The sequence below is a fragment of the Catharus ustulatus genome, chromosome Z (assembly GCF_009819885.2).
Source record: "Catharus ustulatus isolate bCatUst1 chromosome Z, bCatUst1.pri.v2, whole genome shotgun sequence".
In the NCBI taxonomy this organism is placed as follows: domain Eukaryota; kingdom Metazoa; phylum Chordata; class Aves; order Passeriformes; family Turdidae; genus Catharus; species Catharus ustulatus.
The window spans coordinates 11,151,642-11,173,924 of record NC_046262.2 but is presented as its reverse complement, the minus strand read 5'-3'; the positions used below and the strand labels follow the sequence as shown (position 1 = coordinate 11,173,924).

Genomic DNA, 22,283 nt, shown 5'->3' with positions numbered 1-22,283 from the left:
ATCAGCAAAAAGGAAAACTTCATCTTTAGTTGGAAGAAGCAATTGTACAGTAAAACTTGTACAGTTGTATCTTTGACCATGCTGTATTTTAAGCAATCTTGCTTAGTTAATCAAAGCAATATATGCTTTCATGGTGTCATCCTAATGTCAGGAAAAGTACTGACAGTAAGACAGGCATATAAAGTAACAGTGATAGAGAAAAATCCTACCCACATAATTTTAATAATGTTCAAAATGTTTTATATCTCCTAAAAGCATCTCAAAATCAGTCTTTTCTTTACCTGAATAGGACTGATAGGAGGAGGTGGGGCTTTGCGTTTTTTTGGAGTTCCACTTCTTTCTGAACTTAATTTAGAGCCTTGATCATGCTGAAAGTTTCACCAGCCAGAAAAGGTAGGTTTGTTAGTTTGGTTAGTAAAGTCTGAGCAAGTTGTTTTATAAAAAAAATAAAAAATAAAAAATGAATCCCACATTAATATCAACTTTAGCAGCTCATGCAGCGCCTTTTCCCCCTACATAAAGACCACATCTCTATTAACACAAAAATATTAAACATGCCTGACAATAAGAATCTGCTCCCTTGTAAACCATGCTTCAGTGAAAACAAACAAGATTTAGTGAAAAAGCAGAAGCTGACAATAGGTTTAGCACCAGTGACCTTAAAACACTTCTACTCACACACAGCCCCATCATGCCATTCTTCACAAATACCATCTTTCCTCTCCACCAGCTTCTGCCTAAGCCCTCCAAAAAACCCACTTCTGCACACAGAGAAGGAACCAATGCATTGCACCCTTGTCTACTTCCCAGCAGGTCTACAAGGTCTACTTGCATTCCAAGAAATGACAGTAAATAAAAAATTCAACAATCTAATTTAGTTGCCTGAATCTGCGGTGATTCTCATAGGAAGGGGTCTCCAACAATCAGGGGCAACAAATTTTATGTTTTGGAAAGAGAGAATTTTTCTAGATCCTATTTTCTGCTGTTTAAAGAGACAGGGTATCCAAAAGCCAAGCTCCTGCACTAAACACGAGGAAAGCAGCAATCATCCCAGCACACATGCACATACACACTCGCCCTCCTTTCCTCCCCTCACCAAGAGTGCTGGCTGCTGTTACACAGAGAAGCTAAGTCTAAAAGTAATGTTCCTGAAACACATTTCTTAACTAAGCAAGACAAACCTTTTACATTACATAGTAGTCATGGCAACCCATCCCACAGTGACATTTTCTAGTGCTTCTGTTACTGCTTTTTGTTACAAGTCTAGAGAGTCAGAGTATTTTCAAAAACAAAAGGACAAATACCTGCTTCACTTTTGTTGGAGACTTTGCCTCTGTGGAGCAGAAAACAAGTGGAATACAGAAAAGTTATTACAGGAAAAGTTATTTTCCATTCTTAACCCACCTCTGTGCTCTACTTCCCACACCACAGATAAATGGTTTTTGAATTCCTGTCTGAAACTTGAAAATTACAATTTGCAAATTCCATTTCAATCACATCCTTTCTCTGCTGCTGTTTGGTTTAATTCTGAGAAAAAATCTGAAGACACATGACAATTCTTATTCTATTACAGTCTTGCTCTGTTCTTATGCATTAAGCCTCCTACTTCAGAAATCCATTGTAGTTTGACCATAAAATGCTCTGCCTGCGTTAGTTCCTTCTCCAGCTCCCAGGAGTTCCATGTATTAAAGAGAACCCATTCCAAACTGTATGCAGAATTTCACAGTGGTGCTGCATCAACTTGTCTTTTTCCAAAACACCTCTTTTTGGCCTGCTCAGGGCTTTATCCTACGCTAAATGTTACCATCTACGGCAAAGAGTTTTTGGGAAGTCTCAGCCAGATAATCTTGAACATGCCTTTTGCAACATTTCAGGCTACTTTGAAGTAAATTTGTTCAGTGCTGAACATACATGTAGCCTGTTTGAGAAGTGACAAAGTGCAGGTCAGCCTCTCTCACATACCCACATCCTGCGATATCTTTGACGACAGGAGGTTCTGGATCCCTGTGTTCTCAGAGAGCTTGGCGTAATGCAGGGCATTCTGTCCAAAGACATCTACTAAACTGACATCTGCACCTCTCCTGAGGAAAGCTTCCACCATATTAAGGCTGCTAGCTTCACAAGCCATCATCAAAGCAGTTCTGAATAAGATAAAACAAAACAAAACAGGACAGAAACAGCAAGTGTCAAGGGCATTCTCTTTAGCAGCTCATTTTTTTCAGGGAAAAGAAGAAGTGTGACTGTTATTGTGCAATAAGGTCCAAGATTCTATCACATATTTATTGGTACATAAATGTAACTACTGTTTCTCCTTACAAACAAACACTTGACAGTTCTTCCTCCTCTCCCTCATACACTCCAGCTGCAAATACAGGTTTGCAAACATTTCTAAAAATGGCTTCCTGAGGCTGAGAGGAGAGTCATAGATAGAAATGGCTGAAGGATAAAGTCAGACTAACAAACCTTTCTGCTACACTTGCATTACAGTGGTGGTACAACATGGAAACCTTTATTTCATTCCTGCTCTCCTTCACACATTTTGTTTGAGACAAAACAAACAGATTTCAATTAAAAAGACAAAAAATCTACATCTTCAGTGAGTCCAAGAGATGAATTGGACCTCAAACCCTGTGCTACTGTCAGCCTAAAAAAAAGAAAAAAGGAAATTCATGAGAGCACAAACAATTCCCTTCCCAACATATGGCAGCTGCACAGGGTCAGCTCCTAGAGTAAGCATAGCATACAGAAGGAGTCTTCTCCTAACACGTTGTATCTGCTTTTCTCAATTATCTGAAGGGGCCATAAGAGACATAGAAAATAATTGCAAATACACAGAAAACCTCACCTTTCAAGCATGCTCTAATATTGCCTTCCTGCTCTGGCATAGTTCTCCTTTGTCAGCATGAAAACATGTCTAATAGGTTGGCCAAGTTTACTGCCAAATACATTCCTCAGTGCAGATAAGATGCTGAAAGGTTACTACAGTGATAATATTTGCTAACTATTAAGACAACAGTTTTACTAATGAATTAAACATACTTCTTGTAATGAGTGAGTCACTTGGAAAAGTGACTGCTGTTGCAGCGCTGTGATAAAAGTAATGGTGAGTGATAACTTGGATAACACCTCCAGAGTCACAGGGATGGTTTTAGATTACCAAAATAATTCACTTAGTCTGGACATGATAGGAATCTGGAGATGCCATTTTCGAAGGTTATCCTTCTCTTCTCCCAGTGAGGTTTCTCCCGTTTCAGTAAAAATCTCACCTACTTCTGTGAACACGAGATGCAGCAGAAGTCACTTCCCTCACCACAATTAAAACAAGAAGTAAATCAGCATATTCCATGTTACAATGTTTTGTTGCTTCTACACACAGTATTATCTTACAAAAAATACAAAACTGAGAGTCCTATCTATGACAGAAACTCCTCCATCCAATTAAATCAGAAAGTCTTAACACTGTCTGCTGATTAAACACTAGGAGAGCAAGGGGAAGGCAGAGGCCCCAGAGTGTGCATCAACTCAGGTTCAAAGCATCAATGAGGCAAGGAAAACTGACAGAAAACAAAGGGGTTTTCTCAGACAACTAGAAACAAAGAGTGCTCTAATGAACTTTGGACTGATAAAAAACAAGTTAGAGTCCAGTGTTATGTTCACAGGTGCCACCAGGGAACAGAGATAGCATTGTGTCACACAGAATAATCAAAATTGCTATGAAATGTATGTGCCAAGTCTTCTCAGTATCCCACTTTTACCTCCACAGTTTACAGTAAATTCACGAACACAAGCCGCACTGAGTATAAGCCTCATCTCTGGGTGTTGGCAAACATTTCGGTTTTTGTCCATAGATAAGCCGCACACGAATACAAGCCGCTCTGTCGTTCGCAGCGAGGACCCCGCGTGCAATTAGTAACAGAACCGCGGCAGGGCGGGGTTTACTGGCTGAGCTAAGGCTGTGCAGGCTCGGCCCGCTAGGGGCCGCTGACGGGGCCAGGTGGTCCAGCACGGTGCTGCCGCTCGGGGCCGGCCGCCGCTGCCACTGGGCTCGGTCACCCCGGGTCGGCGCTGCCCAGCGGTGGCAGGCAGGGACGGAGCTTCCCCTGCTCCTACGGCAGCGGCGGTGAGTGGGGATGGAGCTTTCCCGCGCCTGTGGCGCCGGCGGCGGGCGCGGACAAAGCACCCCGCCTCCTCCCCGAGCCGCGGCAATGGCTGTGCGGGGCTCCCGTCAGCTCCCTGAGACGCGGCAATGGCGGCGCACGCTTCCACCTGCCTCCCTGGGCCACAGCAATGGCTGCGCGGGGCTCCCGTCGGCTCCCGGAGCCGCAGCAATGGCGGCGCGCCCCCCCCCCCCCCCCCGTCCTCCCCGGGCCACGGCAGAGGAGGGAAGAAGAGAGCTCTCCTGCCTCTCTCCCCGCCCCCCGTGCTGCCTGCAGGGAGCCAGGGCAACACAGTAACACTGTAACAATTGCGAAATGCCGGTTTTTACTGGCAGGTGCTTGGCTCGGCGCCCTGGCTGGCACGTCTGGGGTTGTAAATGTCAGAAAATTATTCACATATTAGCCTCCCACGACTATTAGCCGCACTTCCGGGTTTTCACCAAAATTTTTGTCAAATTGCTGCGGCTTGTATTCGTGAAATTACTGTAACCAGCTGTTTATAAAACAGTCCATAATTTTCTAAGAGTCTTGATCTTTCTCAGTATCATCAGAACAAGAATGTTGCTTTTTAAAAAGTTTTCTGAGAAACACTATCTCTTAATGCAGAAAAATCTCTAATTGGAGCCTTCTAAAACAACAGCATCTCCACTACAGAGATTTACTGTGTTTTTTTCTCATTGCTGTGACTGCATTATGGCAAAAAAAAGCAACTCTCCACAGATTTTGCTCACAAGTAGCAGTTTTAAGGGTTTAAGTTGGAGGTATTAACTCATTCCAAGAAGAGAGCAGCATTTCAAACTGGGACACTTAGAAAGTGATGTGTGGGTAAGAGCTATCAATCATATTCACAAAGGAATAATTTAAAAAATGGGCTATACTGCTCTGGTAGCCCAAGGGAAATCTTACAGGCAGATTAGTTTTATAGTCACATAGTTTGTGCTTCATCTTCCTCTTCAATCAGAGCTCTGTAAGGCTTCTTAGCAATCAGGATATGCTGTCTAGTACAGAAAGCATTATTTCACCTAACATCAACTATTTTGGGAAGGATTTGAGAAGAAATCTTCATTTGAGAGCCAGCTTTGGTGAAGAATCAACACGTTAACCTGCTGTACCTTCCATTTTTATCCCTGGTGTTGATGTCTGCTCCATGATCCAGAAGGTATTTGCAGACTTCTGTATGACCATTTTGTACTGCAAGCAGCAAAGGTATGTTCCCATCCTAGAAATGCATACAAAGAAACTGTGAACAATATTCCATCCACTTACAAAAACACACTGATGTTTAGGGTCAGCTACAATTTTCACCTTTACATAGCAAAATGAGGTGCTATTAGCACATTTTCCCTGTGTACCATAAACATAGCTGAGTGTGCTATAATTTCTTTCTTGTCTGCTGGGGATGATGCAAAACACAGGGAGTAGAAATGCTGTTTGCTTTTGTACTTCCTTTGCTGTTTGCCCAATGCTAAAACACAATTATTTGGAAACTTTTGAAAATATCTTTCTGTAGCTCCACAACAAAAATGGTAATTTTAACTAAGTACTAGGCAAAAATACAACATTTCATAAAGTCATAGAATAACACAGTTGGAAGACACCTTTAGAGATATCTAGGAGTTCTCCAACTTTCTTCTCAATCCAAAGCCAGGCAAACTTCAGGTTTCAGCACATTGCTCAGAGACATGCCAGTCATGTTTTAAGCACCTCCAAAGATAAAGACACAGCTCTAGGTACCAGTTCCAGTGTTTGGCCACCTTCAGGGTGAGGTTATTTTTTTACTAGTAGCTAACTGGAATTTCCCAGTAAGGTCTATTACCCGAATTCTGACCATTGCTTATAATTTTGTCATGCACCTCTGAGGCTGGTTCTCTCTCTTTCCTATATAGCCAGCCATGATGTAGCTGAGGACATTTTTAAGATACTCCTACAGCCTTAAGATTGAACAAACCTTTTATGCCTTTAAAATGCATCTGCTGAAATCTTAGATCAGATGTCTGTGACATACTTGTTTTTGCTAGAAAGACCAGATATAGATCAAAGCCAAAACCAAACAAGCTGGAGAATCTTTATCACTTCCTGCCTGACCAGTGCTTTACAGATCCCTTTCCCTTATCATTAGGTTTTCTATCAGCAGTTGCATCATTCCCAAAGCCAGACCTGGCTGGTTGTAGACATTTCACAGTAGTGAATGTAGTTGTCTCTGAGCTTTTGGAATATGTCAGGTACATCTTTTCCCCTCAGGCTTATCATGTTCTGATTGGGCACTGTGAGCATTTTTAAGCCCTTGGCCACATAATGGGCCTTTTCCAAAGCCTCCTGGGGACAATGGAAACACTTTTAATTATGTGTTGAACGTGTAAGAATTTATTCTGGTACCTGTGCCAATGTCCCAACAATCAACAAACCCTGCCACTACGGTATCAGATTAAGTGCTTCCACACCTCTGCAATGCCAAGCTGCAGAAGGAACTTTCTCCAGCAGAGAGATTCCAGGAGGTATTAGCACAGCATTGCTCTTAATTACTGCACCCAAGATGGAGAAGGGCATGCAACGAGGGTGATAAAAGCTCTGAACTATCTGCAGTACACAACAGGAGAATAGGCACGTACCAAATCTTTGATGTTAATGGGACATTTGTGCTCACACAGGAGTTGAACTGCCTGAAGACATCCACATGCAGCTAAAAGAAAATAAAATGAAATGTTAAAAAAAAACCAGTTGTGAAAGTCTATTAAACCCCAATTTCAAAATTTGTGTCCCACACTTCGACTTGCAATACTACAGAATTACAGTGGAGTACAAAAAACAAATTCTAGGCTGATGAGTTAGGACTATCAACCACAACAAAACAGAGCAAACTTTCATCAAGGAAGTTACCTGCATAATGTAAAGCTGTTTTCCCAGAATTGTCAGTGCTGTCGACTGGGCATTTACTCTGCACAATTCAATAAGGAAAAGGAAAAAAGGCAATTAAAGAAATACAAAGAAAATAAAACATATGCTTTATATAGACAGAATGCTTAACATCTTTGAAAAAGATTTATGTGCTCCTTCAGAGAAGAACACTGAAGGAAGGTACAGCCTGTCTCTCTACCAATCTGGTATTTTCTGTTTTCATACCGATTTATATTGAAGACATAGGTTAAGAGAACTGTCCCTAAAAATGCTATCGTTTCAGAATAAATTAAGTCAGTAAATAAGAATGCAAATAAAAATGCAAATAAAAATGCAAATAAAAAGAAACATAAACATAATAATAATAATAATAATGTAATAAATGAATCAGTAAATAAAATCTCTCCTTTGCCTCAGATTTTTTTTTTCTTTTAAACATTAAAGTAAAAGCCAAAGCAACCATGTCCTAAGCCAATTTGTCCAGCATTATTCCATAGAACTGTGGCATGCTTTGGATTAGAACAGACCTTATAGATCATCTTGTTCCAACTCCCTGCCATGGAGGGAGAGACACCTTCAACTAGACCAGGTTGCTCTGGACAACCTGTGCCAGTGCCTCACCACTCTCACAGTAAAGAATTTCTTCCTAATACTGAATTTAAAGCTACCTTCCCTCCGTTTGAAGCCATTGCCACTTGTCCTATCATGACATACCCATGTAAAAACTCTCCTGCTGGTTTTCTTATGTGGCCCCTTTAGAGACTGAAAAGCAGCTCTGTGGTCTCCTGGGAGCCTTCTCTTCTCCAGGCTGGACACCACAGTCTCAGCCTTTCCTCAGAGCAGAGGTGCTCCATTCCTCTTGATGCCTTAAGTTTTAGCTTTCATATTATCCAGATTCTCTACGGCATTAGTATATAACTCTGAACTCCATATAAAGTTAGCAAGTTCTCTTCACAGTTTATTAGACAAAACAATCCTTTTCCAGTCTGAGAACCAAGGACACTGCTGCAGCTTCAGGTCCAGTTGAGGAGAGGAAGCTGGGAAGATGGGACTTCATAATCTGGAGCTGTAATTGGACAACTGACCCCAGTATGTGAATGGACCAAAACATAAAAGTGTGTAAACTCGTGACCCATTGTCCATCTTGGGTACAGCCACGGCTGGGCTCTTGTACTGCCCAAGGTGTATCCTTTGAAGGCCTTTTAATAAATACCTACTTTATTCCTATAACACTATCTAGCCTCTGTTCTAGGTAGCCTCTCAGGGTGTAACTGATCACCTTCATGGCCCTGCTCTGGGCTCACTCCAGCAGGTCCCTGTCCCTCCTGTGCAGGACCCCAGCTCTGGGTGCAGTGCTCCAGGTGGGTCTCAGCAGAGCAGAGCAGAGGGGCAGAATCCCCTCCCTGCCCTGCTGCCCACAGGGCTCTGGATGCAGCCCAGGACACGTTTGGCTCTCTGGGCTGATCCAACAGCAGCACCAGCACTTGGCCTTATTAAAGTTCAGAGGCTCTCATGGCCCACTGTTGAACCTGCCATACAGGTTCATTAGCATTTTTTAAAATAAGCACCAACAATGCAGTTATATCTTGTTGTATTACAATTGTCAGATGCTACTGATCAATCTAGACTTCAAACCAACAAATAGTAATGAAAAAATAATTCAAATTCTTATCAAGGCTTGTTTTGGTACAGAAGATTTTTGTTTTAGTTACAGTAAAGAGTATCATAGAAACTTACATTCATTTGGGTTAGAAATAACCATCATGATCATACAATCCTACTGTTGACCCAGTACTGCCATGTTCATCACTAAAATATGTTTCACATCTATACATCTCTTAAATCCCCCCAGGTGAAGAAATTTTCCTAATATCCAACTTAAAGGTCCCAGGGTGCAACTTGAGGCCATTTCCTCTTTTCTCACTGTGATATGGTCTACCCTAAGCCTCCTTTTCTCCAGGCCAAACACCACCAGCTACCTCAGCTGCTCCTCACAGGACTGGTTCTCTAAACCCTCCACAAGTTTCAATGTTTTTCGTTGGACAGGAGAGGACACAACCGTAAAATTATGCATTTCTAGAAATCAAACATTTGACTTTTACATGCAGCACTGTGTCCAACATGCCTATGATAACCTAGGGAAACAGGATCACATAGACCATTACATTCTGTAATAAAAATGTCATTATTCCGTCTGTGTGAAATAATTATTCAGCCTGTTTTAGTTCAACACCAGCTAGAAATTCCTTGCACACATCTCGGTCCACAGAAGATAATCCTAAAACCATTAATTACTGGAGAATATTAGCAATGGCTTTGCACTTGGGAACACGTTTATAAATCTGCATGTTGAAGTAAAACTAGGAAAACATCGGGGAAAGCCGTGTGTGGTGCAGCAGGCACGCGGAAGGGCAGCAGATCCTCGGTGTTGAGCACGGACAGCTCTGAGCTCGGTGCTGCTGCCTGCCATGCCAGCAGCGACGGCCTGATGGCGATGTGCGTCGTGGCAAAGGATGGGCTGAGGATAACCCATCCCATGCAAGGGGCACGGAGGGCGAGCCAGTGAAACTGGACCCTGTGCTGCCAGAGACACTGACAGAGGTCAGTCACAGGACAGCTGGAGAGCCCTGAGGCAAACAGGGAAAAATAGATTGGAGAAAATAGTCTGGAGGTTGGGATATAGGATCCATTCTCTTTCTGCAGCACCATGTTCAAATGGGGGTTGTTAATCATTATTTCATCTGTATTTTCAGTCTGTATTCATTATTTTTCTGAGACTAACTGATAAGTGCACTTAGAAAAACCTGTTCTGTTTCTCTGACCACCACCATGAAAACTTACCTGTATTTCTGAAATAGAGCTGAGATGTACAGTGAGACTCTTCTGCTTCTTCACTTTTGTTTTTCTTATTTTCTCTCCGCATTCTTTCAACTCCCTTTTTAACCCCTCACTGTCCTTTACCTCATTTCATTGAAGATTTGATTATTTCCATATTATTTCTGGATCTAAACTACTTTTCTTTCATCTCCTTTGGCTTTAAACTTGAGAACATTTCTATGGTGAAACACAGAATCCACAGAAAGCATTCCAGTGGAACATGATCAGAATCCCCCCAGAAGTGAAAAACCTTTCCCCCTGTAACTCTTAATCCACCTAATTCCAAGTCATCCAACCACACAGACAAAACACAGGAAGTTAAACTGAAGCTACAACCTACTTGAAACCCAACCAAGCTGTGTCAGAGCAGCTGGACATGGAAAACTGTATTTGCAGACCACTGATGGAAGACACACTGTTTTCCATCATTCAGTCGCAGTGCCTGAAAGATCCTTAAACTCTTTATGTTTAAACTCTTGATGTGACTCTCTTGATGCCAAGGAGATAGAACAATATAGAAGTTTGGTGCAGATTATAAGTACAAAATGAGTTCACATCTAATGGAACCAAACGAAAATGGCAAAAAACAAAATTAATTTGATTTTTCTTTTACCTGAAGTAACCTCTTAATGCAATCAGGGTGGCTGTTCTTTGCTGCAAGATGTAAAGCACTGTGCCCTAAATGAATAAAAGCAAAGCAAATTAATTATTCAGTCATGCCAAAGTACAGGAATAGAACCTTCCATGACAAAGGCAAAATCTTGAATTATCTGTCTTGTTCATATCACGACACATAAAAAGTAAGGGTAGAGAAAATAAAGTAAAAACCTACATCAAGCAGAATGTCTTTACTACCTGTTATTCAGACAAGTAACAGAATAATCTTAGTCTTAACTTGTACAAAGGAATCACACAAACGTTATGTCAGACTGCACATGGGCAGAAGTCAAAGATTGTACATTATGTCTTGTTTCTCAGAAAACAATTTTCCAATATTACAGTTTCCCTTACACACAGATTTCTGTTGGTCTTCACAATTTTTGGCATTTGACAATGAAAAGGTAACCAGCATTAAGAGTAAAACCTGCCAAATTCACCACCTACAACTATATTAAACTTATGTCACCCATGAAGTGCACATAAAAGACTCAAACACAGACCTGCTTTAGTTTGCACCTCCCAGATTCCCTATTCCCTATTAAACACAGACCTACATTGGTTTGCATTTCAATTAATTTATTTAGCACCTTAGAATTCATATTTAGCTATCCAATGCCATGATTTAGTGACTATGGATTTATGATGAAACACTGAAGTCTTTCCTCCAGCTTTATCTTAGAGAGCATCTGAAAAATTACAGATGACAAGACAGCAAAAGAAGAAATTATCCATGCAACTAAGACAAGAAGGACCCAGGATTTAGTACTCAAAAGAGACAAGGATACTTGTGACAGGAAAGTCTTGTTGCAAGTGATGTGACTTTCACATAGAAAGATTTCCCTAAAGAGCACTGGGCCGGCACTCTCAGGTGGAAGTAGGTGGGCAACCCCTTACTACCCAAGCAACGAATAAATCATCAGGCAAGGTGAAACATGAATTCGGAATTATAGTCTGCATCAGGTACATATAATCCCTTATCATTATGTAAAATATGAACGCTTCTTCCAGTATCAGAGACACTTCTTTATAGAGGCAAATCATTCCCACACATGAGAGAGATTCCCTCAGGCTGCAGTAAGTGGCAAAACACAACCCATGAGCCCAGCAATTACAGATCACTACTGGAGAGACAGAATGCTGACAGGTCAACCAGGTGGCTCAGCCAGCCAGAGAAAATGCTGGGCACAGATTCCACAGATGTGTCAACCAAACTCTATTTAGAATAGCTTGCCAGTTTCAAATTCAGCTCCCATCATTCTCCTAGTGGAGTAATAATTAAGCACAGGACTTCTGAGAACCAAAACATCATACTTAATAGCTCTCAGCTCTGTTTTGGCCTGTATCAGCTGTTTTCACTATGTCATAATCCTAAGGAAATGTCTTACTGTAACTCCTCTAAAGTTAATGGGATTAATAGCTTGGATAAACATGAAAGCAAAACCGAAGATCTTGACGCAACCTGTAACAATAAAAAGAGGAGGGGGAGGAGAATTTCTTTACTTAAAAATAACAATTTAAAAATCGAGCAACTATTTTACATCTGGAACCCACTACAAATGCTGAAATTTATAATATTAGAAAAAACGGTTTTTAAGGACTTTAGATTCTGAATTTTCTGTGCAGGAAAGTATGCCCAAACCTGCAAGTGTTACAACTGCTTTTCCTACAGGGTGTGTGGGGAAAGGCAAAGTTGTCAAATCTGTATTTTCACTCTGCACATCAATAACTACACAAGCAAATTGAGTGTATCATGCTACTTGTATAGCTTCAGAGAGGCATACCTGCACCATCTTGGGCTGTTACATCTGCACCATGGGTCACCATGATCCTGAGGCATTCTGCATGCCCTTTCGTGGCTGCCAGGTGAAAACTGGAAGAGAACATTTACATGTATTTTATTATTATTAAAGTATCTTTTCTCTTTCATTCACTAACTGCATACTGGCAAGTTCTTTCCTCCCTGTCCTTAGATCTTTTGGCATTCTTCCAGGTAATTGCCTCCCTGGAAGGTAACAACTCTGGAAGTGAGACGGCACATCAAAAAGACTTTGTAGTCATACTTTCATACTACAGCTCAAATAATGTGTTCATTTTGAGACCTTCATTACAAGAAAGATGTTGATGCGCTGGAACATATCCAGAGAAGGGTAACGAGGCCGGCAAAGGTTCAGAGAACAAGTTCCATGAGGAGCAGCTGAAGGAGCTGGGGATGCTCAGTCTGGAGAAAAGGAGGCTCAGGAGGGACCTTATGACTCTCTACGACTCCCTGACAGGAGCGTGTAGCCAGGTGGGGGTTGGTCTCTCCTCCCAGGGAACTCCCAGGGACAGGATGAGAGGAAATGGCCCCAAGCTGCACCAGGGGAGGTTTAGATTGGACATGAGGAAAAAATTTCTTGACCAAAAGGGCTGTCAAGCACTGGAAAAAGCTGCCCAGGGACCTGGTAGTGTTACCATCCCCGGAAGGCTCTTGGACATATTTAAGAGACAGGTAGATGTGCAACTGGTAGATGTGGGTTGCTGGGTTAATGGTTGGATTCAATGATCTTAGAGGTCTTTTCCAGCCTGAACAATCCCATGACTCTGATTTTACATGGGCTGCTGTCCCATCAACTCATATCATATGCATTATGTACATCTAGTCCCACACGATTTCTAAACTTATGTCCCTAGTGATGTAATATATCCCCAAAGAATGCCTGGGCTTGGGGAATTAATAAAGAAAACAGTCACAATAACTGACTTTGTTGTAGACATTTTAGTCAGAGTAGTCAGATTTACTTAGATTTAGTCAGATTTAGTTAGATTTTCCCCTTTCAGTGAACAAAATTTAGCTCCTCTAAAACATGATTCTTTATTTCCTTAATTGAACTACATCAAATTGTACTTCTGCACTGTCCTTTATAGAGGACATCTATCCGTTGTGTATGGGTGGGGGGAAAATAGTTTACTGTGAGTACCTGGAAAAATCAAAGCTATTGAATATTTAAGAGACTATGTCAGAGATATATTTTTTCCACTTGTGGTTTTGCTGTTCACCCCAAGCACCTGCTTGTTTAAACAGTGTGAAACTGCAGCCACACCACGGCACTTCCAAGCATCAATTACCTAAGATGTAATTACAGAACAAACCAAAGAAATTATACTCAACTCAAACCGTTTTACAGCTGAAATTTTATGTGTGACACCCTCAGGCTGGGCACACCAAGATTCACAGAAGCAGTGCCACAGAGATGTTGCTGACCTCATTTTGCCCTGAAGGAAAAGCTTCTGAAAACAGAAAAGTTTATATTCTCCTGATGCATAGCATGCCAATGTCGTCAAGTCTTAAGATATGGGCAGACATCCTGCTACCATGTGAGTCCTACCAATATCAGCCTGACACGCACAGAGCAGTTTCTCAGCGGGAGTAATGTAAAACAAAAATTCAAGTCCAAACACTTCTAATTATTATTTCTTTGTGTGTGGAAAGTTAGGACCATCATCAAACATGCACCAAAGTGAAAGAGCCAGTATTCCTGGGATGGTTCTAATATCTTTTGAAGGAGGTATTAATTTTTAACATTATGCACCTCTGTGTAAAAGGGATTTTCTCCTGGAATGTAAAAGAAACACCATAAATTATGGAGATGCATCAGCTACTGTATTTAGGAGTTTATTTTTTGAACAACTGCTTCCTTTAAGTGTTAAAGCTAACACTGAAAGTTCAGCCTGCTAACCAGGGAAACTTGGAACAACAGGCAGGAATGAAATGGGCATTTCAGACACAGAGTCTGTGAATTGCAACACCACGTTTCTCTAAATCATAGCCTTCTTTGCAGCTTTATTGAAAACTTAGCACAGAAAGAGACCTACAGATAACATCTGGCAAAGAGAGGAGAATTAATCAAAACAGGAGAAATCCTGGAACAGAGCTGTCTATCAAGTACAGCAACCACCCCACTTCCTAGGAGTCCTTTTTTCTACACTGGCTGCTGCTGATTGCAAATGGCAGACAGGCAGTGCTTAAGCCTTAAACCTTTATCTGCAAATATAAAAGCATTCTCTGTGTTCATCCTGTGAGTTCTACTGCCATAAACAAACTGAAGAGTTAACACTCCCAAGAGCACAGGCAGCACTGCTGCTGTCTGTTCTCCAGTCATTTGAAATCAAAACTTCATATACTTGGTGACCAATGCAAAGTTGTGTAAACATTCTTTGGAAGAAGTGGTTTCTCAAGCTCTGGGAAAATGACTGGGGGAGGGACACAAGAGGAGTCTGACAAATTCCAACACCTCTAATTTAGCCAGCACAACATACCAGCAAAATACCAAAACATCTTCAGATACATTTATGTAAACACAAAATACAATCAAATTCACTTTTGTATTAGGAAGATTGTGAAGCACACACTTGGCTAACTTACATTTGACAATATTCACAGTAATAATAAATACTTGAATAATAATAACTTGGCTAAATCTGAGGCACTGAGGTTTTATGGACAGACTTTGTAGGATGGTGCCAAATGCAACATGAACACGCAAGTGCTAAAGAAGTTTTATTTAGGTAAAATCTGACTGCAAAAAAGTATCAGAGAAAATTAAAAATAACTCTTTTCAGGCTATGCTCCTATGAACACATGAATCCCACCAACAAAAACAATTCCCGTGGCAGTTCTCAACAAGTCATCACACACACAGATGTTTTATTTCACAAAGAATGGCTTGCTGTGTGTCTCCTCTCTGCATCCTTTGTCTGGCACTATCTCTTACATAAACCTGTTGTGAGATATTTTTTCTTAACAGTCCCAAAGCAATTAGAGGGGAATGGGGGATATGGTTACTTAACTGCTGGTTTAGTAAACAGAAATCATGCTGTATAGAGAGAACAACTCCAGAATAGGATGAACCTATTACAGTCATATTTAAGCTAAACTATTCACAGAGGTTGGACAAATCCTCCCCCTTAAGAAGCAATTCTGATTTTAAAGTTAGTAGCCCCTGCTTTGGTTTTGGTTTTTTTGTATGTGTTTTTGGGGTTTTTTGGTTAAAAAACTCAAACAAACATAACAGCTGATCCAAAACAAACAAAGAAAAACCCCAAACCCAAACACTTGGGTAGTAGATACTGAGGAGTCCTATATAGCAAGGCAGGCTATTGAAACAAAGATGATGGTAGCCATTCATTTCAGTACAGAGTAATTCTTTACAGCTACATAATCTCCTAAAATATTTGAGGCAAAAACTGCAGGTTTCCAAACACTGGAGTTCTCACCATCTGGACGCCTTAAGGAGTGGTGCATTTTACTTGCATCTTCTGTGAATAAACTTTCCTTGACATGAAAGCAAACAACTTTTCCTCCCATTTCCTGGTTGTGCAATGACTTAGGTAAACAAAAACAAACATGTAAGACTTGATTTAGACCAAGGGTCACACTAAGGGTTGGATTCCCCTTCAGCTGAAAATCCCACTACAACACAGCTCGTTTTCCCTTCGCAATAGATAAGCCTGTTAGTGCCACTTAGAGCCACATCTTGATAGCCCAGACTTAACTGTTTGAGATAGATTTCTTTTATTGCTGTAAAACATTTCTGTTCTTCCTGAGGAGTGGGATGGTCTCTTTCTATTGTATCCAGACGTTTCAGTGAGCAGAGGAGCAACTACCATTCCCAGTGGCTCAAGATCCACCTCTGCAGCAGACGAAAGATCAGTAGGTTGACATTACTTTTTCTATGGGAATGTACAGGGCTCATAATTACTCAGTACTTAACAAGAAAAGGTGAAAATTATGTTCGTTGTGAGGAATGCTAAGCCCAGTTGGAATAAACACACTTTTAGAGAAAGAGTTAAATAATTTAATTAGGTTCAGGTTCAACTGGAGAACAGCTAAAAAGCTATCACCTCAAAAACTTGTCAGGACCCCAAATTTCCTGACCTGAAACGGTACTCAAATAAAAACCCCACAGTGATAGATGCTTTCTATGATGGTTGCTGCCTGAACAGAAAGTACAGCTGTGTATGACATCCCTGTAGCAGATTTTTTACAGGTACGAGATGTCAATGGGTGAAGCATTTACATCTGTCCTAAACAAGCCCTTGCCTTATTCTGGACAAATGACCTTTTCCACATTCTGGTTACAACATTAAACTAGAAAGGGAATGAAGATTTCTTTAACCAGCATCTGACAGACAAAGCACAAGAGTTCAGATAGAGTCAGTCTTTGCCAGAAGACCGAGTGTTTTCAGAAATTATTTAAATGTCAGTCTAACTTAAACAAAAAAGGATTTTAATTTTTGCTACTCAGCTCACATAATTCTTCTTTATAAATCATTACACCATAAGTAGAAGAACAGAAATAACACATATTTAGGGGTTAGACTTGTAAAACTGTAGCTCATGGCAGTTGCTAAGGTGGTATTAGCAGTAAGACACAGCTCTGCTATATTCAGGCGCTCTTAACCATTTGCAGAGCTACTTCCTGCAAATCCTCTTACAGAATGGTATTTTGACAGCTGGCTTAAAACAACTGGGTGGTCCATATATCTAGGGGAAGTGCCATAATAGTAAAGAGGAACATGATAAAATCAGAAAAAAAAATCAAGTCTTAATTTAAGACACTAACCATCTAACAAGGAAATTTTCATCTGTGAAAAGAAAAACGGGGAAAAAGTAGAAGAATTACATCCAAATCAGAGGGTTCAATCTCTGTTTGGCAAGGTCATGCTCCAGAGTTTGTTCTGGGCAGAATTTGCATTCTCTGTAACACAGATTTTTCTCCACGGCCTGAAAGTAGTTCAACATACTACTTACCTAAATCCAAAGCCAATAAGGAATATGGTTGAATTATGGATTCTAAGTGAATATTGTATTTGCTATTTCCTATTATGACAAACATGGAACCCAGTCAAACTCATATGCAAGAATATAATACTATTGTTCTCTGTAATTTCAATCTGAGTGCTCTGAAAATATTTTAAGTGCAAGAATGTTTGAAAAACACTATGAACTCATATATACTCATTGTCAAGGTTTATTTTGAGTAAAAACATCCCTCCCTAAGGCAGATCATTCTTCTTCATTTTCTAATGGATGTCAACCCTTTGTTGACTTTTAAAAAGTCTAACTTGCTTTCCAACAATTTGATCATTTATAGTTTCCCCACCAACCAATACCTTCACACAAACAAACAAGAATTATAAAGATAGAGAGCTGCCTAGAGACCTTGTATTGCTGATTAAATAAAAGAAAAATAAATAGAAGTGGAAGACATTTAAGTTTTGCTACTACCAGATCAGATGGGCAAGTAATTCACCAGCTATTTCAGACACAAAGTGACTTACTGATAATCTGGATGACTTTCTGAACTAACTGGAGCGTTAATGTGTTTTAGAAGCAGCACCTAGCTTACGGTGCTATCCCTCAAGCCTCAACTCCTCCTTCAAGAACAACAGCTAAAATAAACACAGTAGATGATAGCTGGCTTTTGGTTGCTCTCCACCACAGGCTGAGTGGCAGAAGCACCAAAGATCCTGAGAACCTGACCTGAAGGAGAAAGGGCCATGATTTACCACTAGAGCAGCACATTCTATGCATGAAGAAAATATCTGGTGACACACAGGAGGAAGTCCAGTGTGGTCTCCTCTCACATGCAGCACCATGACCAGTCACTGCAGAAGAATACAGTTTACTGATCTGTGAAAGACTTGAGATTTTATCAGCATGTAAAACAATTTTGAAAGTAAGCCCTTTTTGACACACCCCAAACCTAATAATAGAAAAAATACCACCCTCAGATTAAATGATTGGGAAAGCCCCAGAACAGTCCTGTAACTGGAGGTGCCTACTGCCTTCCTCTGTAAATCCTCTCGGGGTTCTGTTTCCACCTTGAACCAGCACAGGCAGGTAGGTTACTGTGTGGCTGGTGAGATGGCACAGGAAACAAAATCAGTTGAAAACCAAAGCTGCCTTCCACTGTTTCATCACACAGCACAGACACAATCTGTCAGTGGAAAATAAGGAGCAGCATGTAGAATTACACCTCAAACCTAAAATTTAACCATGAATGTTTTGCTATGGAAGTCAAAAAGATCTTAATCTTTTCCTGACTGCATCAGCAAGATACTGTCATTCATTTGAGACAATATAAGTTGTAGGGAGAGCCAGTCATTTTGTTATGGAGGAGCCGTACTGATGTTTGGCAGATCAGAATGTCTTAAAAGAAAATCAGACATCTACAGGTAATCGCTATCGTAATATATGTTATAAAATAATTTGTGTTGGTTTGAAATTTATGTGAAATACATCATGTTTGTATAAATAAAGAAAATAATAAGGAAATTTTAGAACATTAGCTGCAGTGGGAAGAAAAAGAATTGCCTCACGAGGATTGCAACACCGCAGCTATCGAAGAAACTAAATTAGCAAGTTAATGGAATTGGTTCCAGTGGAGATGGCCCTTTCGGAGATGGCCCTTTCGGAGACAGTCCAGGGAACATGCAATGAACACTTGATAAGTATTGCTAATCAAGATAACCAGAGTTGTCAGGGAGAACTACATCTCAATACCTGGTTCCCTAAGCCAAAATCTGCATTTGTCAAAATTCATCACTTCCCAGAAATGGTTTTGTCCAGCCCAATGCAGAGAAAGGAGGTTACATGAATATGCAAAACCACAAAAAGAAAGGAGGACCTCTGCTCCAGGGTAGAAAAACTGTATAAAACCTGGACCAACTGAGACGACATTTGTGAATGGAGGAGGATCCGAAGCAATAGAGTTCGGATCAGCGTGTGTTCACCCGGCACCGATCCCGGGTTTGGCGTTGTCCTTTTGGATTGTGGCTATCAAGGACCGTATTTCGGTCATGAAATAAAAATGCCTCTTTTAATCATTCTTAATTCAGCTTGATCTTTTTGTTATTTATAACAATCTTGGTGACCCCGACGTGATTCTTATTTGGGGGTCTGGGAAAGGCCCCCCTCCACTCAGGAGGCACCTAAGGGAACATCTAGTTTGGCCCATCTTTGTTACATTTGAGAAATGGGTGAATAGTAGGTACCCACAAGATAAAGAGGAAAGAGACTATGCCAAATTATGGAAATAAGCTAGTACAGGGTTATTCCCAATCAAAACTTGCAAGGGTGCTGCAACCCCGGGTGAAACATGGAAACCATTAGACAGCCTCCTGCCCCTGTACCTCAATCCCATACCTCAACCCATGCAATCTCAGGTCCTTTTGCCCATATCCGTAGGTCTCCCACACCAATGCACGCAAGCCCAGGCACCCCTGCTGCTTATACAGCCTCCAGTCGCCCCACTCTTACAAGGGCAGGCTTCAGCGGTACCCCAACCTCAACACCCTCCAAAACCAGCAGGACACAAAGAAAAAACCCTTCCCAGCAGGGAAACTGGTTCTTCCCCAGCTAGTAGGACATGGCACAAAATGAGGAGGGTAAACAATGACGAAGTGAGGATGAGGAGATAAGCATAATCTCCTCCCTTTAAGAGAAGTACCAGCCACCCCTGGAACCATCGGATTTGTAAATATACCAATTAACACTGGGGATGTAAGAGCTTTTAGCAAAGAAATGGGCAGCTTGATGGATGATCCATTAGGGGTAGCAGACAGACTGGACTAAATCCTAGGAACTAGCATATATACATATGATGATATCAATGCCATATTGAGGTCACTGTTCAACATCAAGGAACGAGAAATCATAAGGCAAGCCACAATTTGGGATTGGGAACATAGAAACCCCCAGGGAGTGCGAGGTGACCAGAGGTGGCCCAGCCAGAGACCATCGTGGGACGTACAGACAGAAGATGGCAGGCTGAGAATGATAGAGCTAAGGAGTATGGTGATACAAGGCGTGCGGAAGGCAGTACCAAAAGGGCAGAACATGAGCAAGGCACTCAGGGAATGTCAGAGGAAAGAGGAAACGTCCACCAAACGGTTGGAGAGATTGAGAAAAAGTCTCCGAATGTATTCAGGAACAGACCCTGACTCCCCAGTCGGGCAGGTCCTCTCAGTTTGTTGCAAAATCATGGGAAGATATATGGAGGAAATTAGATATATGGAGAAAATAGGATGGCAGGAGAAAGGGTTGCAGGACCTGCTTAGAGAAGCGCAACGGGTTTATATGAAGAGGGAAGAAGAGCAGCAGAAAGCACAGGCAAAGGTGCTGGCAGCAGCTGTGAGGGAAGCACAAAGGCAGGAGCGGGTCCAAGATAATGTGAAACCAATGCCAAACCATCAACCTCAGAAGAAACTAAACCCCTCTCAGAAGAAGCAGACAGACAATCAAAGGGATGCACCAGAGTGCTTCTATTGTAAGAAAAAAGGCCACTTCAAGAGAGAGTATAAGAAGAAGATGAGAGATGAGAAGATTTTCCAGAATGATTAGAGGTGTCAGGGGTTTTTTCTTTTAGGGTCCAGAACATCCAGAGAGCCCCTGGTAAAGCTGAGAATAGGACTCCAAAAACTCGAATTACTATTCTGAGTGGATTCAGGAGCTGAGCGAAGTACTGTTCAGCAGTTGCCCCCAGGATGTACTAAAAGCAAGGATACTATGGTGGTTATTGGGGCAAAACGGGAACCCTTCAAAGTTCCGGTAATTAAAGATGTAGAAATAGAATCAGAGACTAGGTTTTGTTTAGGAAATCTACTATTAGTCAACTTGCTATGGAGAGATTTGATGATAGCTTCGGAAATAAGTCTGATTGAACAAGGATTCCCGGCTCATGGTGAGTCTATATAGATTAACAATAGAGGATGAGAAAAGAATAGATCCCGAAGTCTGGCTCACCCAAAGGGAAGCTGGGAAACTAGAGATGGAGCTGATTCACATTGAAACTGATAGGCCAGAGGATCCCATTAGAATTAAACAATACCCCATTCCTATGGAAGGAAGGAAAGGATTGAAACCTGTAATAGAAGACCTATTGAGAAAGGGGACCTTGGAAGCTTGCACGTCTAGACATAACACTCCTATCTTGGCAGTATGGAAGGCTGATGGTAGCTACAAGTTAGTACAAGACCTGAGAGCTGTGAACAAGAGAACTAGAACATTATTTCCTACTGTCTCAAACTCATACACTTTATTAAATTATGTTTCTCCTGAAGATACCTGGTATAGTGTGATAGATTTGAAAGATGTGTTTTGGGCCTGCCCCCTAGCTGAAGACAGTAGGGTCTACTTTGCCTTTCAATGGGAAGATCCAGATACAAATAGAAAGTAACAATACAGGTGGACTTCTTTGCCGCAGGGGTTTGTAGACTCACCAAACCTGTTCGGCCAAGCACTTGAACAGTTGCTGAGTCAATTTGTGCCAGTAGAAGGGACCAAATTATTAAAATATGTGGATTATCTACTGGTAGCAGGCCCAAAAGAGGAAGACATAAGAACAAGTTCCATAGCATTACTAAATTTCTTAGGAGACAAAGGATTAAAGGTTTCCAAGTCCAAACTACAGTTCACTGAACCTGAGTTAAATATCTGGGACATTGGCTAACAAAGGGGAAAAAGAAGTTAGACCCTGAAAGAATAGCAGGGATTGTTGCTCTACCCTCCCCACGAACAAAAAGGGAAATAAGGCAGCTACTGGGACTTTTGGGATATTGCAGACAGTGGATTGAAGGATATAGTGAAAAGGTAGAATTCCTAAATGAAAAACTCACTACTCATAGATTAAAATGGACAGAACAAGATGAGGA

At 41.2% G+C, this 22,283-nt stretch overlaps 1 protein-coding gene across 2 annotated transcripts in view; it reads right to left on the bottom strand.

The window, feature by feature from the left end:
• The window catches only part of RAI14 (retinoic acid induced 14), a 101,056-nt gene that overhangs the window by 8,818 nt on the left and 69,955 nt on the right, over window positions 1-22,283 (bottom strand). The window contains exons 4-11 of one of the 2 annotated variants that reach the window (XM_033085816.2): window positions 12,371-12,459; window positions 10,543-10,607; window positions 7,035-7,092; window positions 6,767-6,837; window positions 5,270-5,376; window positions 1,963-2,141; window positions 1,305-1,333; window positions 282-368 (exon numbers count right to left, since the gene is read on the bottom strand). In XM_033085816.2, coding sequence (XP_032941707.1) covers window positions 282-368; window positions 1,305-1,333; window positions 1,963-2,141; window positions 5,270-5,376; window positions 6,767-6,837; window positions 7,035-7,092; window positions 10,543-10,607; window positions 12,371-12,459 — 685 coding nt within the window. The remainder of the gene's footprint in view (window positions 1-281; window positions 369-1,304; window positions 1,334-1,962; window positions 2,142-5,269; window positions 5,377-6,766; window positions 6,838-7,034; window positions 7,093-10,542; window positions 10,608-12,370; window positions 12,460-22,283) is intronic. The other variant, XM_033085817.2, reaches the window with a different exon arrangement.